Raw genomic sequence first — 17,408 nt, 5'->3', positions numbered from 1 at the left:
TATTTGTAAACGTAAGGGTTTTTTCGTAAAAAATAATTCATAGTAACCTGTAAACCTGCTATTGCAGGTAACAAGGGCAAAACCGACAAAAAAATGACAAGTTTGCGGCATAAACGAACCAAAAATCCGTCGAAGGATGAAACCGATATTTTCTGCTAAACTTAAGGTTTTTTATAGCATTATCCCTTAGTTAATTTACTTATTCAAATTGAAATCCTAAAATTAATCAATTAATTCTTCATTTGTTATTTATTTATGTTATTGGTGAAATTAGGTTTAAATATTCAACTATGAATTTTAAAACTTTAATATTTTTTTTTGGAAATTCTTTTATAAGAAAGTTGAATGTTGGTACTTCGTAGTAGTGATGAAAGTGGGTGATGATTTAACGAGCGACGCGTATGTTTGTTAAGATTGAAAAATGATGAATTGTTTTCACTACAAGAAATATCAGTATTAGCGGCGACATGTAATTGACGCGTTACATGTCGCCGCTAATACCCGTTGTCGCCGCTAAAGGCGTCGCCGCTAATGATGCTACAGTGTCGATCCGCGTCAAATCAACCCTGTCCGTTCGATCTTTTTTAATCCATCGGTGGGAAATGAGGAAAAATGGCGCTATGTTTTCCCTCCAGGGGTGTCGCCGCTAATACCCTATTGTCGCCGCTGAAACCCTAGTGTCACCGCTAATACGCGTCGCCGCTAATACTCATCGTAGATAACCCCCCAACTGCGTCACTTTCGTGTTCATTATGCTTCCTTTCACTCCTCCAAAGTAACCGGCGACTGCACCTCCGACGACCTCGTTTGCGCCACAGGACTCGTCTCCGGCAACCATTACCGCCGACCACTAGTGGAGCTCCATTATTACCGGCGACCACACTCATTTCCGGCGACAAAAGTTCGATTTAAGGTCCGATTTCTTCCCTATTTTCTATTCAACTTCTATTTTGAAGTTTTCTTTACTAGTTTAAGTGTTTAATTTAATGTTTTTTGCCGCATCTATTGCCGGAATTGTTGCCGGAAAACTGGATTTCTTACCGGAAAATCGCTAAATTACACTACCACAGGTTCCTTTTCATGAATTTTGAGATTATATATTTGATTTGTATGTTTTTGTATGTTATTTGTATTGTTATTATTTGGAATTTGCAATGAATTGTCGCGGAATTTTTTATGTGTTATTTGTATGTTTTTGTGTGTTTTTTGTATAGTTATTATTTGGAATTAGGTTGTTATAATAGAAAAATAAGTATGATGCTATAATGACTATGTGTAGGAAAATGTTTATATGTATTTGTATGTATAGTGTGTGTATCTATGTATGTAATGTATGAAAAACAAAGTGTGTATATTACAAAGAGTAATTTTCAAATCAAATTTAATATTTATGTGGTATTTTTATGTTTTTGTGTGTTTTTTGTATGATTATTATTTGGAATTAGGTTGCTATAATAGAAAAAGAAGTATGATGCTATAATGAATATGTGTAAGAAAATGTTTATATGTATTTGTATGTATAGTGTGTGTATCTATGTATGTAATGTGTGAAAAATAAAGTGTGTATATTACAAAAGAGTAATTTTCAAATCAAATTTAATATTTATGTGGTATTTTAGTTTTAAAATTATTCATAATCATAAATTGCTTTGTAAAACTATTAAATTAAATTTTCTATTATTAATTTAGATATTAAATATAGTTATAAGAAATATTGTTATTTATAATCATAAATTGTTTTGTAACGGAGGTGATGGCCGATATTATGGGCCTTGGTCACGGTGGTGATGGAGCTGGGGATCCACCATCTCCGGGAGGCTTTGGTCGCGGGCAACATGAACAGGATGGTAAGTTTTGTTATGATATATTTAATAGTTATTTTAACTAATTTATTATAAGTTATCGTGACTAATATTTTTAATTGTATTTTTTCAGTCGAACTTCCAAAGAAAAGAAGGGGCTTGTCAAAGAATATAGAGCTAGGAAAGTGGATAAGGGCAAACAAGGGAAAGACTGTGGATTTAAATTTTGACAGGGAGATCACATATTTCCCTGTCGGGAAGCCTGCTAATTGGTTCACACATGAAATTGGGAGGTATTTGTGGAACAACGTCCCTTTAAACGTATCTGGTTGGGACAATGTTTCCCCCGCGTTAAGGAATGCGACAGTTATGCATCTAAAAGTAACTTGAATAATATTTTATTTGAATAATATTTTAAGTTTCTTTGTGATTGTTATTTAATTAACTAACTTTTTTTTGTATTTGTAGAATAAGTTTGATTTGGATAAGGTTAACTTGGATCCGGAGCGTGCACAATTGTTGCGGAGTATTGATTCGAGTCTTGCAAAAGTTTACAGAGGCCGAAAAAGTAAAGCTCATTCTTATTTTAAGGATATCGGGGGGCCTGCAGATATCCCAATGGCACTAAACAACCCCCCCCCCCCCCCAATGGTATGTCACCAGAAAATTGGGCGAAGGCAATCGAACATTTTCAATCGCCCGAATTTTTAAGTCGTTCAGCGTCAAACAAAGAAGTCCGTGCAAAACAACTAGTTGTAAACAGAGGGGGGTCGAGCTCGTACAGTAATGCATGCTTCAAAGAAGTAAGATATTATATATTTAAATGTTTATTTAAAGTATAATAAATCTTTTTTTTTGTTAAATAGGATATCACTCGAATCGAAGCATTCCGTAAGGCTAATTCCAATCGCCAAGGGGTGTTTTATAGTGCTGCAGTCGAGCAACAATACGTAAGTGGTTAATTTGTATTTTTCATATACGTTTTTATATCGTCATGGGTATTTAGTAATATATTTTTATGATGTTTATCATTTTTTGAAAATACAGAATGATTTACTTCAGGAGATCAATCAACAAACCCAAGCTTCTTCTTCAGCAAGCGGTCTAACGCCAAGTGATACAAGAAAATGTTTTGAAAAAATATTGGGTGTTCGACGCGGACATATTAGAGGCATCGGGCGTAAACCCCCTACCATTGTGTCCATGTATGATCAAGAACAACCGATGACACAAGAACCACCACAATCACAGGTAATTGTTTGTTTAAGTTGAAAAGTATAATGCTATAATGCTATAATGATATGTTGGTAGTTTTTGAAAAATATAATACTATTATGATATATTGGTAATATATTTTGATTTCTTTGTAGATGGAAATGCTGCAAACGATACTGAAGGACCCGGCATGTTCTGCGGCATTAGAAGAGTGGTTTCGTTTATTGTCATCACCAAATAATGACGAAAATGATGAGAGTGACGGCAAGGAGTAGGAATTTTAGGATTTTATGAAATTTTTGTTTAGAAGAATACTTTAATTAGGTTGTATGGACTAATATTTTTTTATTGTGGATTAATATTTTATAATTGTTATATTGTTTTTGGTTGTGTATGGGTTAAATATAGCTGATTTTATAAAATTGTAGATTTATATTCCATAAAATTGTAACAAAAAAAAATGAAAAGAGTCTTTTGCAGCGACGCTTTTAGCAGCGACGTGTTTTTAGCAGCGACAGGTAAGTATTAGCAGCGACAGGTAAGTATTAGCGGCGACAAGAAGGGAATTAGCGACGACGTATTTGCGGCGACGCGTCGCCGCTAATATATTTAGCGGCGACAAACCTACTCTTTTGCGGTGACGGCTGTCGCCGCTAAAAAAAATGATTACACAAAGATGTTAACTTTAAAATGTAATATATATATATATATATATATATATATATATATATATATATATATATATATATATATATATATATAATCAGGAATTTTTTTGGTGCTACCCCTACTAAAACTTTTTGGGTCCGTGTCAGCCTACTACCGCCACCAGCACCCACTACCATATTCCTTTATATTTTGCTATTTTTTAGGGAATAAGATTGCTAGAAAATACAAAAGGATAATGCAAAACAGTCTTATTCTCTTATGCAAAATCACAAAATAGAAACTAGATGTAAAATTTGAAAACTTAAGCTCGTTTTAAATGTCCATTCAACATTTACTAAATCATAAAATATATGAAAACTCAAAAGAAAATTAAAACCCATAAATCGATTACGGTATGAAAATCATCTTCATATTCGTTTTGGTTCATTAAATCTTATAAGAAGTTTAGGAGAAAACAAATTAATATGAAATCGAAGTTAAACCCCACAACCCGTACTTGCAAAAAAATCCAAATCTATATTTTAGAATGTGCACCCATGGCTATAATTTTTCTTAAATCCATCTTCAAGGGTTGTGGTTTTGGAAGTCATCAAAACAAACATGTTTTTGATTGGTATGTTGACAAAAACATTATGTAATATCAAATCTTTGTAGCCCATATCCACATAGCTAATTAGATGTTAAAACACCGATGTAAGACCTTGTTTTCATATATTTATAGTAATAGAAAAGAAGGGTGTAGATGTTCTTTGATGTCTATTTCATAAAAAAAAAATTCCAAAAAAAAAATTATTTGAACATATTGTAACTTGTTAATGTTATGTACAGGTTTTAGGAATTAGAGGTTCAAATGTTTTCTATGTTGAGACTTGAGAGTATTGCAAGAGTGAAAAAGTTATTGGAGCTGTCATTTGGAGTTGTTTGACACATGTAGTTTATTGGAGCTGCTTCAAGTTTTTGGTGCAAGTTCTATTGTAGTTTTAGGTTGCTTTTTCAGGTGCTCTTAATATTCTTGGGGATTACTAGTGGTGTGGATATTATTACTTTAAAGTGGTGGTGCACTGAATGCAATTCAGAGTTTTCAAATAGGGTGGCTTTCATTGTTTTTCATTCTCCAGTTGCTTTAAGTGGTTTAATTACTCCAATAACTAGCTTTGGCTAATTGCTGCTGCGTTTTGTACATCTCCTCCTTGTTCAACTGTTGCATTGCATCTACTCACATCATTTAATTAGTTTTGCTTCATTAGTTTTGGTTTTTGTGTTGTATTCAAATTAGGTTGGCTATTACTGTTTTCTATTTCAATCGTCTCTGTACCCTTCCAGTTTTAATTTTATTTCTTCGCCTTTCTAAATATATAAATATTAAAAAAAAAAACTATTATTCGTTTTTGAAATTTATCCCAACCAAATCTAGCTGTTTTAGGTCAAATGGTGGTAGCTGATGGCTGCTGTACATGACAGAGGTTAGGGGCATTAGGTTTATTCTAGGGATACAATCTGTGTTAGTTTCCATGGCTAATTAATTCAATGGGAAAGAGGAAGTTTCATGTTTCATCAGGAGGTTTAACCTCAATGGGATGCTTCAGGGGAATTTGAAAGGTGTTATTAGTAGTATGAGTGGGCTTGTTCATGAGCTTCTATCAAGAATCGTGTCAGACTGATGTAGACTGTAGCTGATTTATAGAATCCTATAAAGGATTTGAGATTTTGAGCCCATACACGTTGGACACTGTTGATAAGCCAATGATTGAGACCAAAAATTCAGTTCAAATTATGATCAGGAAACAGCACACAATTTGAGAAGTGTTTAATTTGAACAACTATGCTTAAAAGAGTCGTTGGGAAATACCATACAAATTGAAATGTGTATAATTTTGCAATAGAGGCTAGTTAGTATACACTTCTGGAAAAGTAGGATATAACTCCGAGTTACACAATTGAGTTGCAATTGCATTATGTTGCGGAATGTATTCATCTTCTATTCATGCCACGTAGCCTCTTTTTCTCAATCCTTTTCATGTGAAGGATGACACCTTTAAGATTCCCCCTTACCCTACATGGAAAGGAAAAGTAAGAAAATTTTAAAAGTTATGTAAGTTTACAGGATATAATACAAAATGCTACGAAAACAGATAGTTACTTGGAAGTGTAAATATTATGTTGCATTTTCTTGATAGAACAGAATTAATGACTCCTAGTGATAAATCTCTTTCCAAACTCTTGAAGAAATTTATGCATTCTCAACATGTTGCTTGGTCCTATCCTGGGTAGACATCTATCAATACACTACTAGAAACATGGGTTTTACCGACGGAAAAATCCGTTGCTATTCCGTCGCTAAATGCTGTTTGCAATGGATCAGCGACAGATTCACTCCATAGGTAATAAAAAGGTGGCTAATTTCTCAGCTACGGTTTTAGCGACGGATTGGGTTTTTCCTTGCCACAAAGGTAGCGACAGAATATCTGTCGCTAAATGTCACTAAATGTCACTCAATGCATTCCGTCGCTGTTCTGTCGCAAATTTCCATGAACAGTTTTTTTTTTCCGTAGCTAATCCCTTGCAAAATTCATATACTATTTTTTTTTTTCCGTTGCTGATCTATCGCAAACTTTAGACATGAATTTTTTTCATCACTAATCCCTTGCAAAATTCATACATTAAATTTTTTTCCTTTCCGTCGCTGATCCGTCGCACTTTAGACATGATTTTTTTTTTCCGTAGCTAATCCCTCGCAAAATTCATGCATTAAAATACTTTTTATTTTCTCACCACGAACTTGTAATATCATTTTTTTATTATGATTCTAAAAGAAAAAAAATACTACAATCATCAAATTATTATACTAAAGAACATCAAATAATGATACAATCAAGCATTACAATACCAAAATTATCAAAGTTTACCAAAGTGTCATTCAAGAAACATCCAAAAACGAAACTATCCACATAACATCAAACTCCCAACGATTTAACTTCAAAATAACATTTTAGAACCAAGAAATCCAAAGTATGCAAAAGAGGTACAAACAGAAAAAAGTTTAACCTTCAAAATAACATTTTAGCTGCTATCTTCGTTTCATGTCCATCCAATCATCTTCGGTTCTCATTCCTATAAAACATTATTCAAAACAATCAAAAACATCAAATACAAAAGGTTAACAAGTCATTCAAAAACATCAAATACTAATGGTTAACATCATATTACCTTTACTTTTCAATTTCCCATCATATTTTGCAAGGCTGCATACATCTTTTCCATTGCTTCATATTTTGCATCAATTTGTTGTTGTTTGGCATCTATTGCTGCAGCTTTGGCATCCATTTCCTCACGCATTTGTTGATGTTTAGCTTCCATTTCTGCAGCTTTAGCATCCATTTCGCCACGCATCTCGTTTCGTACACGTTCATAGACAACCTAAAGTACAATACCATGATTGAAAACTTTGTAAGTACAATGCCATGATAGGAAACTTTGTAAGTACAATGCCATGATAGGAAACTTTGTAAGTATAATACCATGATAGAAAACTTTGTAAGTACAATGCCATGACAGGAAACTTTGCAAGTACAATGCCGTGATAGGAAACTTTGTAAGTACAATACTATGATAGGAAATTTTTATAAAGTACAAAATTAAACGAACCTCTTGGGATGTTATTGTACTAGATGTTCCTTCCAAAAAGCTCGCTGGATCAGACACAGATCCGAATCCATATATTCTTCCTTTCTTGACTCCTCCGGAAACATCACACCATGTTTCATTATCCAAGAGGGGGTGGCAACTAGTATCATCACCAAACTTAGCCACCATAGCACTTTCATAAGCCTCCTATTATAGCAAAAAAAAATATGAAAAAATAGTAACATGAAATAAGGAATAGAATGGTTCATTCCATCCCATTAAATTCATAATACTCAAACCTTGCATAAAGTTGATTACTACTTACAAAACACTTAATTACAACTAGGCAGAGGATCAAACATTTAGTTGATTACTACTTACGAAAGATTTGTTTTCTGTCAATTAGTTGCTTTAACAAAGTCATTAACCCGAGTAGTAGGAAGTTTTGTTTCCTACAAAAGAATTGAAAATACCTTAACTTTAGCTGCCTTTGGTGTAATGTACTCTTGAGTAGACCGTTTAGTGTGCAACCTTGCATAAAGTTCAACTCCTGTAGGAGGGCGTTTAAGAATTGCTTGCTACAAAATCCATTAGTAATACATTAAAAAACAAAACAAAAACTCAACAATCTAAGTGGAAACTAACGTGAGATGCAAACATCTTACCATTCTTTTCTTATGTTGACGAATAGATATAGAACCCCCGGTATGTTTGGAAACAGAGCCATCTTCTAATTTATTTCTGTTATTTTTCCCTGATTGTGATAAACGTTTCCATTTGGATGTGGTCCACACTTCATTGATCATTTTTTCCCAATACTCCTTTTTTATCCAATTTGGGCGATAGTCCTTTAGCAAATTTAAATCACCTTCTAGTGAGGCATTCACATTTGCAGCTTTGGCAAGTTTTAAAGATGCTTCACGTGCTCTTCGCATTACGTCAGGAAATCGTTTCTTCATACAGTCTTCCCATACCTTGCGAGCAAGAACATCAGTCTCTTCGGGCCAAACATACAAACCCTACATGTAGATCACGCATACAATTATCTTTTTCACTTTATACCAATTTTTACTTTGACAAATCATAAAAATAATAAGTACAAACCTTGAAGTGTTCCCACATTGCATCACGATGTTCTTTGTCAACCTTCTTCCATGAGGTCCATGGGCCGTCAAACATCGTCTTCAGTATACATGTGATGGCTCTGATCACTGAAATCTGATCCATAAATCTTGCAAAAAATTAAAAATAAAAAAATTATCATTAGTATTATCATTAACAAGTAAATTCATTTTCATAAACAATTGTAAAATTAACTTTAGTACTCCTTTTCAGAATCGACTTCAATGAACTTCCTTTTTGATGGGTTACTTGGAACTTGTTCTAAGATGTTTGATCCTCTAACTGAAGAAGAAGGTTGACTTTCTGCATCATTGTATGATTGGGATGCATTTCTATCTCCAGCATCACGACCACTATAGTTCCAAAAGATGCTCCTCTTAACCCAATTATGAGTAATCCCGAAACCAGGCAATTTTGCATTCTTCGCTCTAAAAGGTTTTCCTTCATAAACAGTTGGAAAGTGTCGTACTTGCTCCCAAATTTGATCACCGGTTAATATTGGTGGGGGGCTAGATCGCTCAACCTTATTAGCCAGAAATCCTATTTTATCACCCCTATATGTGTGTTGTTCAGGTAAAAATTTTCGATGGCAGTCAAACCAACATGGTTTACTACCATGGTGTAACCGAAATGACCACGACTCACCCATACAATACTGACATGCTAACTTGCCATGTGTGCTCCATCCCGATAACATTGCATAAGCAGGAAAGTCACTAACTGTCCAAAGAAGTATAGCTTTCATTGTGAAATTGCATTTAGTCGAAGCATCATAAGTCACAATACCATCTGTATATAGCATCTTTAACTCGTCAATTAGCGGCCTGAGAAACACATCTATATTTTGACCTGGGCTCTTTTTTCCAGGAATAATTATGCTTAATTGAACATATGGTTCTTTTAAGCACATCCAAGGAGGCAAGTTATAAATTGAAAGGAAAACAGGCCAACATGAATATGGGGTTGTATTTGAGTTATTTGGACTGAACCCATCGGTGCATAGCCCAAGGCGAACATTCCGTGGTTCACTTGAAAATTCTGGATGCAATGAGTTGAAATGCTTCCAAGCCTCACCATCACTTGGATGGACCATCAAACCCGGTTCGGTCTGATGTTCATAGTGCCATTTCATTTGCTTTGCCGTCTTTTTTGTTAAATACAACCTTTGGAGTCTAGGAGCAATCGGCAAGTACCTCATAACCAGATAAGGCAGTCTGCCACTCTTGTACCGATCATGATCACACACCCGACACTTAGTCAAATCCGAATCTGCCCCATAGAATATCATGCAATGGTTTTTGCAAGCATTAATCTTTTTTTTCTGGGAGTCTAATTATTTTCAAAAGCTTCTTTGTCTCATAGAAGTTCTCAACTAGTTTCTCACCTTTGGGTAGCATTCGCTTAATTATAGGAAGTATGTGATCATAGGCAGCCTCAGATATATTGTATTCTGACTTCCAATGCAACAACTCTGTTGCAGCTTGTAATTTTGAATAATTTTCACATCCATCCCACAAAGGTTCATCAGCGTCTTCTAACATATCATAGAACCCCTTGGCAGTTGGATTCGGGAGTTCCTCCATTACATCCATCAACATTTGTGTACACCCATTAAGATCATCATCATCATCATCTTCCATCGGATCCTGCATCGGATTAGAAGATTCTTCCTCATGCTGAGATATCGTATTTCTTTCACCATGTGCCCGCCAAGTTGTGTAATTAGGAGTGAAACCGTTTTGTAACAAGTGAAGCTCTACATCACCTCTTGTTTTATAATACATGTTCTTGCATTTAAAACAAGGACATCTAATATAATCTCCATCAACAGTTGCTTCATTAGAAAAAGCAACATCTAGAAATCCTTTGACGGATGCATGATATGCTATGCTAAGATACCCATGATCTAACCTTTTGTACATCCAATCTCTATCACTACGTGTTGACATAATGACTAGCTACAACAAAATATATAACTACTATTCAGAACCTAGATAGAGATTAGATAAAAACTAGCTACAACAAAATAAGAAGAAGTGGATGACAATAAATCCTTGGGAATAAACAAGAACCGGAAAGGAGAGAAAGTAATCAAATAAATTCTAAGTGATAGACATATAGCAAAGAATAAGATAGAGCTTTAATATGTTTACACAAGTGACTATGTTATATAATCTATTAATAAAAAAATGAAGTCATTAACATTTCAAAGTATATTCATTGTGCTTATTGTATTGTGGAGGTAAATGTTGGAGATGGATAATATTTATTCTTGTAATTTTAGTTATTTGTCATATGACTATCTTAATCATGCATATAGATTGGGTATAGATACTAAATGTTGTAATCAATCTTCATAATTACAACCAATCCATGTTTTTTTATTTTTGTTTTCCTAAATGTTGAACATGTCAATAGGCTGAATCAAAATAGATATGATGAGACAAGAGACTTGAATCAAGAAAAAGACATAAGAGAGACAAAAGAAGGTCAAAAGATGGTTGACTTTCTAAAAGTGTGATTTGTGATTGGTAATCTACTCGCATTCATAATGTGATGACTCATAATATGAAATACCTAAAGTACCCTTGGTACAGGAAACGGGAAAAAAAAATTGGACAGCAGTTTGTGTCATCAATAATTTGTAAAGATTAATAGCAGGTAAAAACAAGGATACTTTGGGTGGAATCCATCTAAAAATAAAGAAAAGATTGCATTCAAAAATCTAAACAAATTATAAGTATTTATATTAATTTCATCTATCTCAGATCATATCGATCTTTATCCATGAGCCAATCAAGCCAACTAGTATTTGCCATTTGGCATATTTTCTTCTTGGGCTTTTTCTTTTGTCATAGTTATAACTTCTCACTTCGTAAAATTCTTTTCATATGTGATTCATCATTGGGTTGGGTCGATGAAGTTTTGTTTACTGATCATATAAAATTAAATATTATTAATTTCAGATTTGGGTTTAGAACTATAAGTTAAATATAATATATTGTTCATTTACTAATTTAACAAATAAAATAAGGAAATTAAGTAAAAAAACCGTATTATCAAAATAATTAAACAAGTCAACAATATGTTTAGTTTGTGACACCCATGTACCTACCTGGATAGATTTTCCCAAAATATGTAAGTTGTCAAATTAGTTTGATAAACTTAAATTCCAAATTCTATGACTATACATTTAAACTTGTCAATATTTAACCGGCGGAAATCGTGGTAAAAATGGTTAAACTTAAAAATAGCCCTTTATACAACTGTCTAAGTGAATTTTGTCTGAGGTCATCATGCTTCATATTTACAATATTTTTTGAGATATCTTGATATTTTTATTTCTATCAAGACAAGTATCAATTTTAAAAGATGTAATTAAAAGTAAATTAGTGGTAAATTAAATATCTTCATATTTTTATTTATATCAAGACAAGTATCAATTTTAAAAGATGTAATTAAAAGTAAATTAGTGGTGTATTGTCCATATGTTATTATTATATATAAGTAGAAAGATATGTAAAAACAAAATGTAGAAGAGTATTTAATTTTTTATATTTTTTTTGGGTAAATTACAAAGTTGGTCCCTGATGCAAGTTTCAAATTGTATGTTAAATTCATATTTTTTTAAAATAAACTCAGGCTATCCATTATAAGTTTGAATTCATATTTTTTAAAAATGAACTCAGACTATCCATTATAAGTTTAAATGTTGCACGTTTAGTCTCTTGAAGAAAAGAAGTTTGTAACCATCACCAGAAATCTGGATCATTATGACCGTCTCTCTCTCTCTCTCTCTCTCTCTCTCTCTCTCTCTCTCTAGATCTGAGACGATCCAATTGTTAACGAAGTTCATATCTATGTCGATAAGTAAATACACAAAACAAGAAGGGTAAAATGGTGATTTACTCACATTAAGTCCATATGAATTAGACAAACAGAAGGGTATAGTGGTCATTTAGCACAAATGTTCTAAAAAACATTATTAAGTTAAGTTGAGTTTGTAATGGTGTACCTGTCTCAGAGGAGTGACATTGATATCAGCTGCAGAAATAGATGTGGAGGAGGAAGTTGAAGTTGAAGTTGAAGCTGCAGAAATAGATGTTTCAGGTTTGTTAATAAAAACATGCATTCAAGGGTTGAAAAAACTCAGCTATGATATAAAATTTGATTTGGATTGTTGGATAAATAAAACCTCCAAATCTGGTTTGTTAATAAAAACGTTGTAGATGATGACTCATAATATGAAATACCTAAAGTACCCTTGGTACAGGAAACGGGAAAAAAAAATTGGACAGCAGTTTGTGTCATCAATAATTTGTAAAGATTAATAGCAGGTAAAAACAAGGATACTTTGGGTGGAATCCATCTAAAAATAAAGAAAAGATTGCATTCAAAAATCTAAACAAATTATAAGTATTTATATTAATTTCATCTATCTCAGATCATATCGATCTTTATTATCAGGTATTTTTTTTTCCTATATTAGCAATGTGCTTATTTTCTTCTATTTTATTTTTTAATAATTTGTAAATGATTATATTTTCAGGGAATGGGGAACAACATTTGTTGAGACCTGGGCAGTTTGACCGATAGGTGACAGTTGACCGGCCTGATGTTGCTGGTAGAGTCAGGATCCTTCAGGTTCGATCATGAAATTAGTCAAAAAGAAAAAAGCATCTAAAGTTTCTTATATGTTGCACAGGTGCATTCAAGGGGAAAATCACTTGCAAAAGATGTGGATTTTGATAAGGTTGCTAGGAGAACACCAGGTTTCACAGGAGCTGATTTGCAAAACCTGATGAATGAAGCAGCCATCTGAAAATTAAGTAATGAACAGAACAATTGTGTAACCACCACCACCAGGTCCACCACCACCACCACCACCACCTCCCAGAAGCAATCATTCCGATGAAATAGAGAAAGTTGAAGTGGAGCCCCCTGTTGCTCGTGTTGAGGAGGATGACATCTTTGTAGGAGAAGGAATTGACTATTCTGTCCCTAGTAAAGATATAAGCCAAAGCCCATTGTAAGAAGACATGGAAGAATCTCCTAAAAGAAAAGAGAGACCTTCCAATTTCAATGAGCCAGCTTATGGCCCTGTTCCACCCTCGGACCCATCTCAAGACTGGCAACAAACAGTGAGAAAAATAGCAAAATACTTTTATTTACTATTTTACCCTCACCTTGCTTAACAATTTACCAAATTTTTAGAATGGGTATGATGCTATGCAAGTACAAGGCTATCAGGGAGAGTGGCAGTAGGAGTATCAATATGTGGAGCCGATGGGGTACCCCGAACAATATGTCCACCAAGATGGTCAAATGTATGATATGCAAGGAGGTTTGACCATAGAAGGGGACCCACATTTAATGACACAAGAAGAGAAAGATAGAGGTTTAGGGTCGGTGTTTAAGCGGGATGATACAAGGCTTCAACAATTAAGGTAAAAATATGCTCGTAAGAAAGATCCGAATTTTATATCCGAGAGCTATTCAGAATGTTATCCGGGTTATCAAGAATATAATCGTGAGGTTGTTGATAGTGATGATGAAGCTGATTTATCCAAAATGGATATGGGTGGTCGAGTAAGTGTTTTTTTTTTCATTTACAATTGTATGTTAATGGGAGATGAAATATGTTAATTATGTAATATGTATAAAACAGGAAAAGGGTTGGCTTCATAGGTGGGACTTTGAGACAGAAGAGGAATGGGCGACATTAGGAAGCCATGCCAAAAGCTGCGTTTCAGTTTGGTGTGAAGATGCAAGTTTGACCCCGAAAAACACATAGAGGCTTATTTACCTGTTAGAGTCAATGAACAGCGAGTCACAAATTTACTTCAATCTACACTTGTGGGATTTGCAGTTTTTGCTATTCCTGCTATCAGAATGATTCCCACTTCAGTTCTTTGGGGTTACTTCGCCTACATGTCAATCGATAGTCTTCCTGGAAATCAATTTTGGGAACGATTGTTGCTCTTTTTCATCCCTACTGGTCGACGTTTCAAGTAAGCCCCGTTTTGATTTGACATGAAGTAAATTCCCAATTTACCCTTCTGACGTTATTGTGGGTTTTATTTGAACAGAGTGTTGGAGTCGCTTCATGCGTCATATGTGGAATCGGTTCCATTCAAATACATAACAATGTTTACATTCAAATGTAAGGGTTCATGAATCCTTAAATTCTCATGAACTGGAAGACAAACTATGATGAATCAAGCCCTAACTCAAGTTCTAATTCTAAGTGTCTATTATTATATAGATGCAATTGATGGTAGACCTGAACCTAACTTGCAATTGATGGCATTTCATATGGCTACGAAACACACAGTAACCAGAAACTTTCAAGGTAAATTAAACCCTAACAAAGTATATTGTGAAATTGAACTAAAACTAACCTAAGAGGGATGAGATTTACCTGAATCGGAGGTTAACGAAGAATACTTTCAAGTTTAAAGATATCGAGGTTGCCGAAATTGGGTGAGTAGCATCGTCATCTGCTCGAACAGAGATAGTGAGATAAAGCAGAAGCTAATTTCACTTAGTCAAGAGTGATAAATCTGGAGGGAAGTAAAGTTACACTGCCTTCGTGAAGATGGAATTGGGTGTGTCAATTTCAGCGAGAGAAAAAAAGAAAATGCGCGCACCCAAATAAAGTTTCCGTCGTCGTTCTCTCGCTAAACGCATACCATATGGCACAATTTTTTATCCCTCGCTGAACCCTAGCTAAGTGATTAGCGAGGAATAGTCGTCCGTCGTTAAATACTTGTAAGATCCGTAGCTGATCCCTCAGTAAATCCTCACTAATATTCCATATATTTAATAAATAAAATAATTATCAAAACCATGGTAGATCTGTCGTTTTTTCCTAGCTATAAGTCTAAATTTTGCTAGAGAATAAATCCGTAGCAAAATCCGTAGCTGAAACTCAAGTTTCTAGTATATAAGACTCCTTAAAGTCAAGGAATATGTTTAACCAATTTCGTATTCTTTTCCAAATTAATTTCAATAGTTTGTTATTAACATAGAATTTGCTCGAGAACATCTACTGAACATGATGAATCTATGAATTGGACTCAACTGCATATCAAGTACAGGAGTGGTGAGAATTTGATCCAAGATTTTGACCCATTGTCTCTAGACATGGTATGAACAGAAAATGATTCAAAATTTTAATGTTGGCATTTTCAAGTGTTCATTGCAAGATCATATTTCCACTTATATTGTTACACCCCCAAACCAATGGAGTACTTTGATTCCTAATATTCGGTTGTGTATGCCTATTGTTCACACGAAGAGAGAAAAGGTTTGGGTGTCAAAAAGTATACCTTATGTGCACGACCACTTATGTCAGGCTTCCTTGGGGATAAAGCTCTGAACCAACAATCTTCCTTTTGTGCTGATAACAGATAAAAAGTGATATGTTAATCATTGTTCACAAACAACCTACTTGGACAAAGTAGTCGTATTGGGTACAGATATATTTATGTGATCCAACATATAGAAAGACTTAATCAATTGACTGTATTGATAAGCTCCTACATAGAGTAAAGAGAATAAACAGGACATTCACAACCATAAACAAGTAACCGATAATGAATGATATATATATATATATATATATATATATATATATATATATCTATATATATATATATATATATATATATATATATATATATATATATATAATAGGGTCTTCCCATTCTTTCAAGAGGAAGGGCCTCTGATCCAATAGTTTTTGCAACTAGAATTTTCTTAGCTAACAATCTTCTAGAAAATGAAAGCTGAAATACTCCTCAAGGTAGGGTAAAATGGATGCCAGCACTCCATACCAAACCAAACATAAAGATAGTGCTTCGCCCATAAGGGAATTCTATTAAGACACAACAGAAAAATAAAACTCTCTTAAGAGTGTAAGGACTGAACTTGATCCCAACTAATTTGATGGGCTTTCCTGGACCTCCTGCTGTAGACTAGACGAATCAATGCTTGGGTCTATTCATTTTATAAATTAAAAGTACAAATTTTATTTTATATATTTTATAAAATCAAAATCTTATCTTATAGGTCAATAAAATCAATAATAAATGAGTGGATTTGGGTCATATTATCCATTTGTTTAAAAGATTTAATAAATAAATGGGTCATTATCCATCTATTTAAAGAAAGTAGGTGATGGGTCAGGTAGGTCATTATACATAAGAGATGACAATGACAATAATATATTTAACAAAAAAATCACATCTACCTTGAAAGTCGGGGACGTCTGGAACGAATTTATGATGATAGTGATACAATTCAATGCCATCAGCAAAAAACCGTCGGTTGTCTAGGATGTATTGTCCTGTAGTTGTCTGAAAAGGAGAGAGATCTCCACCAATTATGTGATTCCATGACTTGTAATAACCCAATGTATCTTCTTCTTCCTTCTTCTCTCCATCATCCTCATACACAAGACTCACCCCACACTCCTTTACGACTTGATAATCCGACATTGTAACACTAACAATAATGTGGTCACCAGCCTCCATCTCATTCATCCCAAACATCCAATGACTTAACAACACCCAACACCCTCCATCAACAACATGTGTGTTCACATAATATTCGTATATCCACATGTGGTTCTTTGTTATATTACTAATTGTCATCATTGGTGAAAGAGGGAAATGAGCATCATATGTATATGGAACACAATCATCGGGAATTATCAATGTGTCAGCAGAGAAGCAGAAGTTGAGTCCTGTAAGGAGATTGTTTGGAGATGATGATGATGATGATGGGATGGTAAATGATATTGATGGCCCCATGCTTCTATCCCTAAACCAACTCGGCATCTCCTCTGTCTCACAATGTGTGCTGAATATTCCAAATTCATAAATCATCTGCCAAATACAACCACCTTAATTAGTCTCCATAAGAAGTGTATTATACATATTCACATAGAGACAAAAAAAATTAACTAAAAAA

The 17,408-nt window shown here is 34.0% G+C and overlaps 2 protein-coding genes and 1 long non-coding RNA gene across 16 annotated transcripts in view; 1 reads left to right on the top strand and 2 right to left on the bottom strand.

The window, feature by feature from the left end:
• Positions 1-17,408, bottom strand: part of LOC145099045 (disease resistance-like protein DSC1) — a 32,178-nt gene that overhangs the window by 9,741 nt on the left and 5,029 nt on the right. For 6 of the 14 annotated variants that reach the window (XM_079036641.1, XM_079036632.1, XM_079036653.1 and 3 more), the window contains 4 exons: positions 16,687-17,323; positions 15,764-15,834; positions 12,448-12,521; positions 8,415-8,541 (listed from right to left, as the gene is read on the bottom strand). In XM_079036641.1, the coding sequence (XP_078892767.1) occupies positions 12,453-12,521; positions 15,764-15,834; positions 16,687-17,323 (777 nt within the window). In that variant the 3' untranslated portion in view covers positions 8,415-8,541; positions 12,448-12,452. The other 8 variants (XR_013704599.1, XR_013704601.1, XM_079036637.1 and 5 more) reach the window with 8 other exon arrangements.
• On the bottom strand, positions 6,508-8,611 carry LOC145099095 (uncharacterized). Its single transcript, XM_079036685.1, has 6 exons — positions 8,415-8,611; positions 7,976-8,329; positions 7,784-7,888; positions 7,332-7,517; positions 6,894-7,103; positions 6,508-6,797 (listed from the first exon to the last, which is right to left on the bottom strand). Exons 1-5 carry the CDS (start codon positions 8,535-8,537, stop codon positions 6,903-6,905), a joined length of 969 nt encoding a protein of 322 aa, XP_078892811.1. The 5' UTR covers positions 8,538-8,611; the 3' UTR covers positions 6,508-6,797; positions 6,894-6,902.
• Positions 13,421-14,155, top strand: LOC145099100 (uncharacterized). Its single transcript, XR_013704603.1, has 3 exons — positions 13,421-13,573; positions 13,647-14,021; positions 14,121-14,155. It is a non-coding gene; the product is annotated as an uncharacterized LOC145099100 (long non-coding RNA).

This window comes from Lactuca serriola, chromosome 1 (genome assembly GCF_051521515.1).
Source record: "Lactuca serriola cultivar US96UC23 chromosome 1, Lser_US96UC23_V15, whole genome shotgun sequence".
NCBI lineage: Eukaryota > Viridiplantae > Streptophyta > Magnoliopsida > Asterales > Asteraceae > Lactuca > Lactuca serriola.
Note: the sequence above shows the minus strand (reverse complement) of the source record. Positions and strands in the feature narration are given on the sequence as shown.

What these genes read in the sequence shown, in the direction of transcription:
- LOC145099095 (XM_079036685.1), bottom strand. Translation starts at nt 8,537, where the DNA reads ATGGATCAGATTTCAGTGATCAGAGCCATCACATGTATACTGAAGACG. An exon ending in GTCAACATAAGAAAAGAATG is followed by an intron (nt 7,889 to 7,975) that starts GTAAGATGTTTG and finishes TGGATTTTGTAG; the next exon opens with CAAGCAATTCTTAAACGCCC. An exon ending in CAAAGGCAGCTAAAGTTAAG is followed by an intron (nt 7,518 to 7,783) that starts GTATTTTCAATT and finishes TTGCTATAATAG; the next exon opens with GAGGCTTATGAAAGTGCTAT.